Source organism: Episyrphus balteatus, chromosome 2 (genome assembly GCF_945859705.1).
Source record: "Episyrphus balteatus chromosome 2, idEpiBalt1.1, whole genome shotgun sequence".
NCBI lineage: Eukaryota > Metazoa > Arthropoda > Insecta > Diptera > Syrphidae > Episyrphus > Episyrphus balteatus.
The window spans coordinates 126,213,097-126,225,623 of record NC_079135.1 but is presented as its reverse complement, the minus strand read 5'-3'; the positions used below and the strand labels follow the sequence as shown (position 1 = coordinate 126,225,623).

Sequence of the window (12,527 nt, the reverse complement as noted above, 5' to 3'; positions counted from 1 at the left end):
AATTTGAATCGTAAAAACTGAATTATCCAATTGTTTTCAAGTTATGATTTGGTTTGGGAAATACTCTGCGCCACAGGGTTTCTGTAGTAATATTTTCGAAAGCTTGGTGTAGAAGTTGTCATTATTTTATGTTCACAAAGCAAGAATGCCTAAAATCGACTCGGGATTATTTTATTAATATTAAAACGATTTTGGCTCATATTTTTATAGACATGTTAAAATACCTATGCAGACACAATGAACTGAACATATAAAAACAAGAACAATTGTTATCACTTCAAGCAGATATGTATAAATAGATTGCTTAAATTGGCCAACAAAATTCTCTTATTTTTGCGATACCAAATCCTTTTATGCAACTTTGGTCAGGCCACTCCTCGAATGTGGTGTGGCTTTCTAGTTGTGGTCACATACATAGATTCGCATTGGAGCTGTTCAGAGTCAAAATTCTCCTTGAATACAAATCCTCGCCAGTTAAAATCAGTAAATTTCCACAAGTTGTTTAAAGGCGACATTCTTATACTATGTTTCCACCTACGCCAAATCCGAGATTCAGCTAAATAGATTAAGAATAAATCTCGAGATTTATTTTAAATCTACTTCGCTTAATCTCAGATTTGGGTTCAGCTACCCTAAATCTAAGATTTGCACCTACTTTCAATCCGAGATTTAGAATAAAACTCGAGATTTATGCTAAATCTACTTAGCTAAATCTCGGATTTAGGGTAGGTGGAAACGTAGGTTCTTGCACTTCAGAATTTTTGATGCAGAAATGTTGATTGTTGTCTCGATAATAAAATTTATGTTTTTTTTTTAAATTATTCATCCTTATTATTTTAAGTCCTTCTGATGTACAAATAAAATAAAAATTGAAAATCTGGTTAACTCTAATGTACTTGGTAAAATTATTTTTAAGATCATTGGAAAATAGGTTCACCTATGTAGTAATTTTTTTTTTATTAAAAAACGATTCATATCATTAATAAATACAAAATCGGTGGACTGAATCATAACGATTTGTGTTTGATAAAAATAAAATTTCGTATCAGTAAGCCAAGTTGTTTTTTATGAGAAAAATATCAACACGTGTTGGCATTTTAATTATGAATCGGGGATTCCGATAAAGAATTAGACAAACACTCTAACAAAGATTTTTTTTCGATTTTAAATCATTTAATTAAAAAAAAGATAAACAAATTAAATTGTTGTTACTTGCTCAGTACAGCACTTTATAGCAACGTTGTTTTACTAGTAAGCAAAAATGCATATAATTATATAGCTTAAGCTTTTAATCGAGGTTTTGTTACCTGAAAAAAAGTAATTTGTTTTCTCAAAACATGTAATAATCAAATAATATTTTGTACAATATTTTCTCTATAAGCTCTGTAAAGTTTATGTCACGGGTGGGACAGATAAAGAACGTTTTATATTTTTTTTACAGAAACTAGGAATTTATTTCACATTTTTTTATTTAAACCTTTACATTCAAAGACTACATAATTGCGTAGCAAATTTCAAAAGAAAATGAAATTACAAAAGAAAACATAAACACGTACATAGTAATAACTGATTTGGACCAGTGTCCCAATAATATTGATCAATATTATTATTATTTAACTTCCTTTAACGTTAGCTTTTAATTGTTTTTTATTCGGTATTGAACGATTCATGATTAATACCTGTTTCAGTGTTTATATTCAAGCTCGCCATTTATAATTATAAACACGCTTCAATCGATAAAATTTAATTAATGCGTGCTAGGCAGCTAGAGTGGAAGTTAGAAAAAAAAAAATATATAAAAACACACTAGCTCTTGACATTGTAGAAACATAATATCAGTGCAAATTAATTCATACACTTGTAAACGATCATTTGAAGGGTATAAGAAAACAATTAGCTTAAATTGAGTTTAAGTTGTGTAGTAATTTATTTCCTCATTTTTTTAATTTAGAAAAAAATACAAAGTCCAAGAAATTGGGTTTATTTTTTTTTTTTTAAACAACACTGGTTTACAAAGGTTTTGTTGCCGAAACAAAAATATACTTTTCTGAAGGTTTTCGGTGTGCTGAACTCGAATCCGAAGTCAGAAAAAATGGCGTTATAAAGTTTCTATGGTAGATATTAAATACCAAACAACTGAGGACATCTCGGGTAGTAAAAAACCTTCAGAAAAGTATAATGTTTGTTTCTCGTCTCTCGTCAGGGAGGGTCTTAAAGCTATCCCACACCAATGACGGCGGACGACAAAAAACGCTGCCGACAGCGTCTTTGTATGAACAAACAAAAAAATCCACACCTAAACGTCAATGTTCTGGTTTGGAATTTTGTTATACAAAAATGCAGTCGGTAGCGTTTTTGTCGGTGGTTGCTTAGGTGTGGGACAGCGTTTAAATTCAAATTTTGACCACCAGAAGACCATTTAATTTCTGCTCACTACCTCAGTAGGTACAAAAAATAACAATAAAAAAAATAAATTGAATAAATTTAAAATGCGCTAACGGTGGTCAAAATTTGATCTAAAGGTCAATAAGTGTCAGATGTTAAATCAATTCACCATTTTACATTTTTTTGTTATCTCTTCGGGTTTTCCACTGGTATAAAAATCAATTAGCTTTTTGATCTAAACCTGTCAATACATTTTTATACATTTACATATTTTGAATGACTAAAATCCATTTTATCTCATCAAAATGAAAGAAATTTCATTCAAAATCATGTTTTCTTAATTTAAGATAAAGTTATGGGGACTTTTCATGAGTCGATTTTTGCCGTGCGGCGAAGCTTTTCTGAAGTCTGTCAAATTAATGAGAGTTGGGAGAGAATTATCTCAGTAGGAAATAAAACTACGAAAGACTGCCAAAAAGTCTGCAACAAGTTGAACACCATTATACAACACAATTTCATATTTTTTATGCTTAATTCGATAAACATTAACAGTTTTTTAATGCAAAAAACACTTAAACGCGATTCAATTTAAAAATCAAAAATTTTTACTCTCGTGAGCGCTCTCTTCTACACAATTTTTGAAGTTGGGAACAGACTCTGACCAAAAATAACCAAATATTACTAAATTCGACAGTTTCAAACTGAATGTGGAACGGACCTAAAATCCTAGTCGATCGACATATCGTGCGGCTAAAATCGACTCTTGAAAAGTCGGCATTATAGAACAGGGGCACTGGATACTAGGTGTTTGATTCTAACATCAACGGCTAGTAGCGACACGACAAAAAATAAAACTAATCGCTTTTGCAAAGATACACCCATAGCCATTAAAAAAAAACTAAACTATAGATTCCATAATCTGAACAACTCTAATATTAATTCCCTTGTGTTTACAACTTAAAACGTCTATTCATCTAGTACTTTATTTTGTATACTCACCAATCTATTCCATCTTTTTTAATTTGTATTTCACCACTCGATTTCCTGTTGAGCGCCATTTTGTCAATTCACAATCGCAAATCGCATTTTTCTTTCTATTTTCTATCGTCTCTCGAACACGCATGACGTAAGTTTCGATAAAAATGCTGAAACCAAAAGTGATTTTACAAAATGTGCCCAGTAATTTAGTAAATTACTATAAAACAGGTCAGTGATAGTTTTTTTTTTATTCTTATCAAAATAATGTTAAGAAACATTTCGAACAAATTATATCGTAACTAGAATTAACTAAAAAATAATGATAAGTAGATTTATATTTCGGCGAAGCTACTCCTGCCTTGTAGTTGATTTGCCATTGAAAAGTTATGCTTTTAAACAACCCACACATTTTCAATTATTAAATAATTTAAGATCCAAGGTAAAACAAAGACGTGTACGGAAATGTGATAGTGCTAATCAATTATGTAATTTTTTTGTGTCTCGTTTACAGGTATTCGGTTTGGGTAACAAAACCTATGAGCATTACAACAAAGTTGCCATTTATGTGGACAAGAGGCTTGAGGAACTCGGTGCTACACGAGTCTTTGAATTGGGACTTGGTGATGATGATGCAAAGTAAGTTAATTATAAAGTGTTTTCATAAACGTCTGCCTAACTTTGGGCCTGCGTTAGATTTATGTTTATAAAGTCAGATCTGCGATCGTACTAACTTAGTCCAACTGCGGTAGCTGCAGCCACAATTTAATGGCTGTAGAACTCTCAAAAAAATTTATTTCACTCTTGATCCGATGTTTCTATTATTAATAAATGTAAATACATATCGTCGACGGAAGGCGGAATGGAATAAAGTTTTTTATTTATTCGCATTCCAAAAACAAAAAAAGCCTAATATAACATAATAAATAAGCAAAATTATTTTAAACTACACTCCTGCTCAAATTTAACGCACGTCATATTTATTTTACAAAAAAGTCCTACTATTACTTTATCTCACAGTATCGTGGTTATTTTCTCAAATAAGACAGGAGTTAGCTTAAATTGAATGTATGGAATAAAATGTTTGTGGGGAAGATTTGAAGCGGTATGCTGAAGTCTATCTGTCAACCCGCGAACCTTTTAGAGATGAGTCATAAATTTTATTGGAGTAAACTCTGCTTTACAACACCTACGGAGTTAGTGAGGTCTCCTAGACCTACTTTAAGTACCCAAAGATACTTGACTGATATCCTCGAACAGCATCCGGTTCCAATCACCCCTAGATTTGGTCCACAGTTCAGTCTGATGCACGATAATGCATGCTAGAGTGGTTTGAGAATATCTTCAAGGTTAAAATATGCCAGCTTTGAAATGACCACACAGATATTCGGATTTCAATTCAATAGAACATGTCTAGGAGATGTTGAAAAAAATGCATTTGCGGCCGAAATCCACCTCTAAGCATTCTTGATCAACGGAAAACTGCAGTAAAAAAAAGTTGCAACAAAACCTTCAAAATTTAATTTGTGGAATGAATAGACAACTCCAAATTATCATATGCGCTAGAGGAGACAATGCCAAGTATTGAATAAAATTATTGGAAAGAACTGTCACGCGCTTCCATTTTTTAACATTTTTTTTCTTAAAAAACAAAAATTATTTTAATATCAGTTTTCAAACCTTGAATTGCTAAATTTGGTTCATCTTTTTTTTTGGTTGATAATACTGTTTCAGTTTAGCATTTTTCTGACTTGCTAAACAATAAGCAAACACAAAAAAATACAACAAATAATTTTAAAGCCATTTTAAATAAGATGCAGGGGTATAGCTAAAGAAGAAAAAAGTGTGCGTTAATTTTGAGCAGGAGTTTATATCCAATTTTTACCGAAAATGAAATGGGCCCATAATTATGACTAGGTCACTTTTTGCATTGTTTTAAGAAAAACTTAATTAATAATTTTAATTTGATGAAAAATTAAATGCCTATCCGTTTACAAGAACAATTACTTAAAATTTAGGATTTAATTAAAATAAATTAAAAAAATGGCTCCAAAAATATTTGACATTTGTAAAAAGAAAAATATCCAAGTTTATTACCAATTACATTCAAATCACTTTTTGTTGAACTTCAAAGTTAATTAATGAGGATGTGCAACAGATTCTCCAATTGCAGAGAGATAAAGAATTTATCAATAATATACAATACACAAGATCCGCCGATTTTTTTATATTACTTCAAAATGATTGCTATCACACTTCACGCGACACACACACATTTTTAAAATAAATTCATTTGTTTAAAAATCATTTTACCACTCGAAAAACAAAATTTAACGATGTGAAATACAGATTTTTAATTATTTTTAAAACAAAGCTGACATTTTGAACACAAAGATTCCATTCAAATGACACAATAAATTGCTTTTCAAATATAAACTGTCACAAATATCCTAGGGATATTATTTTAAACTGAGAGTTGGCCAACTTCTGTTTTCTAAACTCGAGAGTTGAGAAAAAAAAGTGAAGAAAACAAATGTTCAACTTGTGTTTGAACTCTCTAGTTGAGGTCAACTCTCAAGTTCACCAACTCTAAAGTTTGCTTCAAGTTGAGCAATAGTGAAGAAAATGGGCCTTAATATAAAAATTTCAAGTTTTGTTCAACTCCGAGTGAAGAAAATGGACCTTAGTTCACTTTCATAATTAAGAGCACAAATCTTTGATGCCGGGTACAAAGGGGTTAAGTCAAAAAAATCGATTTTCGGATTTTGATTGGACTTCAGTCAGTTTTTTTTTTCTCTTTCGTTTGTTCCTATCGCCATAGCTCTATCGTATCTCCTTCTGTTAGAAATGAAAGGGTGTAAGTCAAAAAATTTTTAAATTGTATGGTACTAAGGGCGTAAGTTGACTTAACTCCTTTGATTTTGCATTCCTTTTAAATTTTTAAATAAAAAAATTGATCCTAAAGCGTTAAGTCAAGAGGAAGAAAAAAAAAAACGAAAAGCTATTTTTCTACTGTATTATATTATTTCAAAAAGAATTTTCACATTTGGTAATTAGTCACATTAATAGTTCCAACTTTCTTTTATAAATTAAACCTTGTTATTAATGTAAACAAAGATTTTCCTTGACTTAACACCTTTGGACCAAGTTTATTTTTGAAGACTAAATGGCTCTAAAGTGTTAAGTCAACACAATTTTTTTTTTAAACGGTCATTTTCTGGTCAACAGCATATGGATATTAAAATATGTAGATCTAAGTGATGTTTCTGCATCATTACTTTTTAAAAATAATAATATTCAGATTTACAAACAAAAATTGAAACTTCAATTTCATTTTCCTCAAAACTACATTTTCAAACTTAACACCTTTGTACCCGGCGCCAAAGAAATAATGATGCAATTTTACTAACTTTAGGGTACTCTTTGCAAATTGGAAAAGCGTTTTTGTCTACAAAATTTCCTTCAGCAGATATATTGGTAGCCACTTTAGTCTTCCAAATTTTTTAAATGAAGTTCATTTTAAATTGTTAAAAAAGACATTTTAGTAAAAAAAAATTTTTTGAACAATTTTCCATAGTTTCAATGTAGAACAGCCATTCCAAAAAATCAAATAAAAATTTTAGATGTTTATTTACAGTCGTATTTATCAGATTTTTTTCTACTTATACAATGTATAACTTTTTTCAAATTGTTGGAAATATGCTTTATTTAATAAAAATAATAATCAAATTCGCGGTTAAGACAATCTACTCTTGTATATAAGTTTGACACCTAAAAGACAACAATAAACAAGGTTTTTGATCACATTTTCCAAATTTAAACAGTTGTATAAAGTTATACAACGTTTATAAATACGGGGGTTAATGTATATTCAACAATTTAAATTGAAATTGTACCTATCTGGCACGCTAAATTGTCTCAATTTAAAGGATTTTTTTCCTATTTTTTCTAACGTATAATACATTTTGTATACATAGAACATTATCAACACTTTGGTTTTGATAAATAGGTATCTCGAATAACTTTTTAACCGGTATAAGAAGACAGCTGCCTATGTCCTATATTCAGATTTCAGAAGATCAAACAATATATTGAAAAGCCCATTAAACCAACTGATTTTAGTTTTCAATGAATATTATTTTTCTAATTTCATCCATTAATGGCAACTTCAAATTTAAAACATGTACATAAATAGCCTTTTTAAAATGAGACCCGAGTATTCTTGATTGTTCTAAGTCCCTTTTTCACAACACTAATACAAACGCAGCACTTTCTTTTATCAATATTTGTGACTTAGAACAATTTAGCTTTCCGCCGACTATATCTTAAAAATTATGGGAAGCAAAATTGTGAATTAGGATGGTACAATAAATGTGTCTTTTTCATTTTTCGAAAAAAATTGGTTTTTAATGTTACCGCACATTATTTCTAAATATGTTGTGATTTTTAAGATAATTGGTATTATGCAATAAAAATGAGCTTAAGCTCTTATCTAACTTTTTAGTAAATTTTATTGAGATATATTTCATTTCCTTGGGATAGATCTCAAGAAAATGTACTGAAAAGTGAGATAAGAGCTTAAGCCAATGAGTTCAAATTGAAAATTTTTCGTATTAGGGTGACCATCTAGAATTGCTTGTAAAATTAAATAGATCAGAAAAATATTATATTTAAGATTTACTCTTGGAATTCAACCAGAATCTATATAATTAATTTTATATAAATTTAATATTACTACACATACCAAAAAATGCACTTAACAAACTGTGCACTTTCAAATGTGACCCACACGGTTTTTTTGTGCGTAACAAATTGTAGTTACGCAGGCCTGCAAACCTTCTGCAAAATTGATGTGTTCATTAATGCAACAAAGCAGAAATACGATTGTACTAACGCAGATTTCCGACCTTTATAAACCAACCATTGTTTTGATTTAGAACAGATGTTATAATTATTTCTTTCTCGATTAGCATTGAAGATGACTTCATTACATGGAAAGATCGTTTCTGGCCAGCTGTCTGCGATTTCTATGGAATCGAAGGTGGTGGCGAAGAAGTCTTGACCCGTCAATACAGGCTGCTGGAACAGCCTGAGGTCCAACCAGACCGCATTTACACTGGAGAAATTGCCCGCTTACATTCAATCAAAAACCAACGACCTCCTTTCGATGCCAAGAATCCCTTCCTGGCAACCATCAAAGTCAACCGTGAACTACACAAAGCCGGAGGACGTTCCTGCATGCACATCGAATTGGACATTGAAGGCTCGAAAATGCGTTATGACGCTGGAGACCATGTCGCCATGTATCCAGTTAATAACAAAGAACTAGTCGACAAACTAGGAGAACTTTGCTCTGCCGATTTGGATACTGTCTTCTCGCTGATTAACACAGACACAGATAGCAGCAAGAAACATCCGTTCCCATGTCCGACAACTTACAGAACTGCCTTGACACATTATTTAGAGATTACTGCCATTCCCAGAACACATATTCTAAATGAATTGGCAGAATACTGTACAGATGAGCAAGACAAAGAGCTGCTTAGGAGCATGGCTTCGATTACACCCGAAGGCAAAGCCAAGTATCAATCTTGGATTCAGGACGCGTGTAGAAATATTGTTCACATTTTGGAGGATATCAAATCGTGTAAACCGCCAATTGATCATGTCTGTGAATTGCTCCCAAGATTACAGCCACGTTTCTATTCGATTTCATCATCTGCCAAGGTACTTTCTTTTAGAATAAATCTCTTTTTCAGGGAATTAACAATTCCTCTCTTTATAGCTTCATCCAACAACTGTTCATGTGACAGCTGTTCTTGTGCAATACAAGACAACCACAGGTCGTGTTAACAAAGGTGTTGCCACAAGTTACTTGAAGGAGAAACTTCCAATTGGTGCTGAATTGCCAAAAGTACCTGTGTTCATTAGGAAGAGCCAGTTCCGTTTGCCAACCAAACCAGAGACACCAATTATTATGGTTGGTCCTGGCACTGGGTTGGCACCATTCAGAGGTTTCATTCAAGAAAGACAGTTCCTTCGCAACGAGGGCAAAGTTGTTGGTGATACTATTTTATACTTTGGATGTCGTAAGAGGAGTGAAGATTATATTTATGAAGAGGTAAGAGGTTAAAATTGGTTTTTATATTGATGAAAGATTAAATCAATTTTGTATTTTTATTTTTAAGGAAATGGAAGAATATGTTAAAAATGGCACAATAACACTTAAAGCAGCATTCTCACGAGATCAAGCGGAGAAAATTTACGTTTCACATTTGTTGGAAAAAGATTCTGATTTAATATGGAATGTGATAGGTGAAAATAAGGGACACTTTTATATTTGCGGGTAAGTTGGATCAGAAATGATTTTTTGTTTTTAATTTTCTTCTTAATGTATCATTTTATAACAAAAATGCCCTTGATAAGAAAAAAATAACGAGAATGATTGATAGAATACACGGCACTGCCACTTGAACCTTATTCTTTACAAAATTTTTAAATCAATTTTTTAACAAATGAAGAATAAGCATGATTAGTTCTGCAGAACAGTCATTTCCTAGATACATTTTAGCTGTGTTTTTTTAGTATTGCTATCCGTGTCTGCAGTTGGCGTTTACAAGCATTACGAAAATAACACGCAACTGCCGATATGAATAGAAGCTAAACCCAGCTGCGGATAGAATTTTGACGAGGTGTATAAGTTTACGTTTTTCTTTTTCTTGGTGCGTACATATAAAACTTTGTTCAGTGTTGATATTAAAGAAATCCTACTTCGGATATATTTGCCAACAAAACGCCATTTTTCACTTTGAGTGATCAAAATGGCCCTTGTATATTTTTTTTAATAACAAATCTTGAAAGTCATTTTTTCGCATATGTTTAGTATAAAAAATTTTGTTTTTATACAAAATCTTAAAGGATAAACTGTAGCTGTTCCATTGCACTTTATACTCCTGATTATATTTGCTTTAAATACACGCATGAAAACACAATAGATCATGTTTTACCGATTGATCTATTTCCCAAGCCATGCAAGAAAAATTGTGGTGGAAAAGACAGTGGATGTATCCTAATTAATGATACATTCACTACCTGTCCCATTGCACATTTTTTTAAAACTCAATACTATAATTGAAAATTATAGAAAATAGAAAAAGTCTGCCGTAGCGAGTTATCCATAGGATGAAAATTTGTCCGAATTTGTAAGAATCGGAGAGTTTTTATTTGTCGGAAGCACACCTCGAAATACGATTGATGCATGTTCTTTCACACGCATACTTTCTAAATGAGTTAACGTTACTTAATGGTTGACTTATTACTCAAGCTATGCAAGAGTAAATTGTATTGGATAAACAGTGGAAAAACCCTAATTAATGATTTTTTCACTACCTGCCCCATTGCACATTTTATAAATGACCAAAATATTGGTTTGAATCCCTTATAAATACTTTTAATATTCTTAATTATTCTCGTTCTTCAAATAAATGCATGAAAACACAATGGATCATGTAACTTAACCAATTGATCAATTTCCCAAGCCATGCGATAATAATTTTTAATGGAAAAACAGTGGAGGAACCGTAATTAATGATTTCTTCACTACCTTTCCTATTGAACATTTTTTTAAAACAAAAAATATTTGGACCGGCTAATGCTAGTAAAATTCTTATCTTATCTTCTAATTGTAAGGTCATAGTTAGATTTCGTTACAAGAAGACATAGTAAGAAGTCTACTAAACCTTGACGTTTTTGTAGTGTTGTCTTGCCTAAAATAATGATCCAATTCACTGAAAACAGCCTGGTAGTTCATGTTCTAATTGATAAGTGTATAGTGGTGAATCGTGAATTGTGGTGAATCGTGGTGAATTAAGTAACACTTTTCATTTTTATTAGAATATTGGCTAATTTCATAAAGCCCTTTTAAATATTTATCAGACTTTTACATCCTTAAATGACGTTTGTCCTGTACAAAAACGTCATTTAAAATTTTAAAAGCCTGTTAAATTTTTATGAAATCGGTCATCAATGTTTTATTTTAAAAAATGTAGCTTTATGAATTAAAGCATGATTCCATAGTAAGTCACCCCTACTCAATAGATGGCTTATTTTTTGATCATGCAATACAAATGTTTTATGGCAAAACAGTGGAGGAACCGTAATCAATGATTTTTTCATTACCTGTTACCTGTTGAACATTTGTATTAAAACAATTGACACCAAATATACGCATGAAAACACAATAAATCATGTAATTTAATCGACTGATCTATTTATCAAGCTATGCAAGATTAAAATCAATGGAAAAAACAGTGGATGTATCCTAATCAATGATGCATTCACTACCTGTCCCATTGCACACTAAAGCAATAAAATGTGGTTTCCTTGAAGCCTAACCGATTAGTACCCGATTTGATTATTATGATGTTGCAATTTGTGAGTGAAATCAGAAGCAATTCAGCTCCGATTTGGCGGAAAAATTTTGAAATATGTACGTAGGGCTTTTTATTGACTTATGGGCCCTCGATTCATCTTGTTTCTAATACTGATCATATACATAAACTTGCAGTATACTAGAAATGAGCAAGATTAAATATTCTCCTGAAATGTAAATCGGAACAAATTGCTCAAATTTGAATGCCTTTGTACAAAAAAAAAAAAAAACACTACCAGAATTTGTGAAAAAGTTTGCTTAGCATTTAAGAAATGTTTGCTTTGCATTTGCATACATAGCGCAAGAAAAGCATTTAGAAATTCACCCTATTACAGTCCTGTGTAGAAATATATATGAAGCACCACTTTTCCTTTTAATTGGGATCAATGTATGATTTGTAAAAAATTATCTTAATAATTATAAATGCATGATAATATACTAAGTCAACCCTACTCATTAGTTGACTTATTTTTTGGTCATGCAAGAATAATTTGGTATGGATAAACAGTGGAGGAACCGTAATCAATGATTTCTTCACTACCTAACCCGTTGCACATTCAATATTTTTGATTAATGTAATTTCTTACTATCCTACTTTCGAAATAACTCTCATTAATTATCCACTTTTGTTTATTTTTTTTTGCTGTCAAATACACGCATGAAAACACAATAGATCATGTTTTACCGATTGGTCTATTTCCCAAGCCATGCAAGAAAAATCGTGATGGAAAAGACA

The 12,527-nt window shown here is 31.4% G+C and overlaps 1 protein-coding gene across 3 annotated transcripts in view; it reads left to right on the top strand.

Moving 5' to 3' along the window:
- Nucleotides 1–12,527, top strand: part of LOC129911376 (NADPH--cytochrome P450 reductase) — a 45,776-nt gene that overhangs the window by 30,585 nt on the left and 2,664 nt on the right. For all 3 annotated transcript variants that reach the window (XM_055989163.1, XM_055989164.1, XM_055989161.1), the window contains exons 5-8: nucleotides 3,875–3,999; nucleotides 8,331–9,087; nucleotides 9,146–9,481; nucleotides 9,549–9,706. In XM_055989163.1, coding sequence (XP_055845138.1) covers nucleotides 3,875–3,999; nucleotides 8,331–9,087; nucleotides 9,146–9,481; nucleotides 9,549–9,706 — 1,376 coding nt within the window. The remainder of the gene's footprint in view (nucleotides 1–3,874; nucleotides 4,000–8,330; nucleotides 9,088–9,145; nucleotides 9,482–9,548; nucleotides 9,707–12,527) is intronic.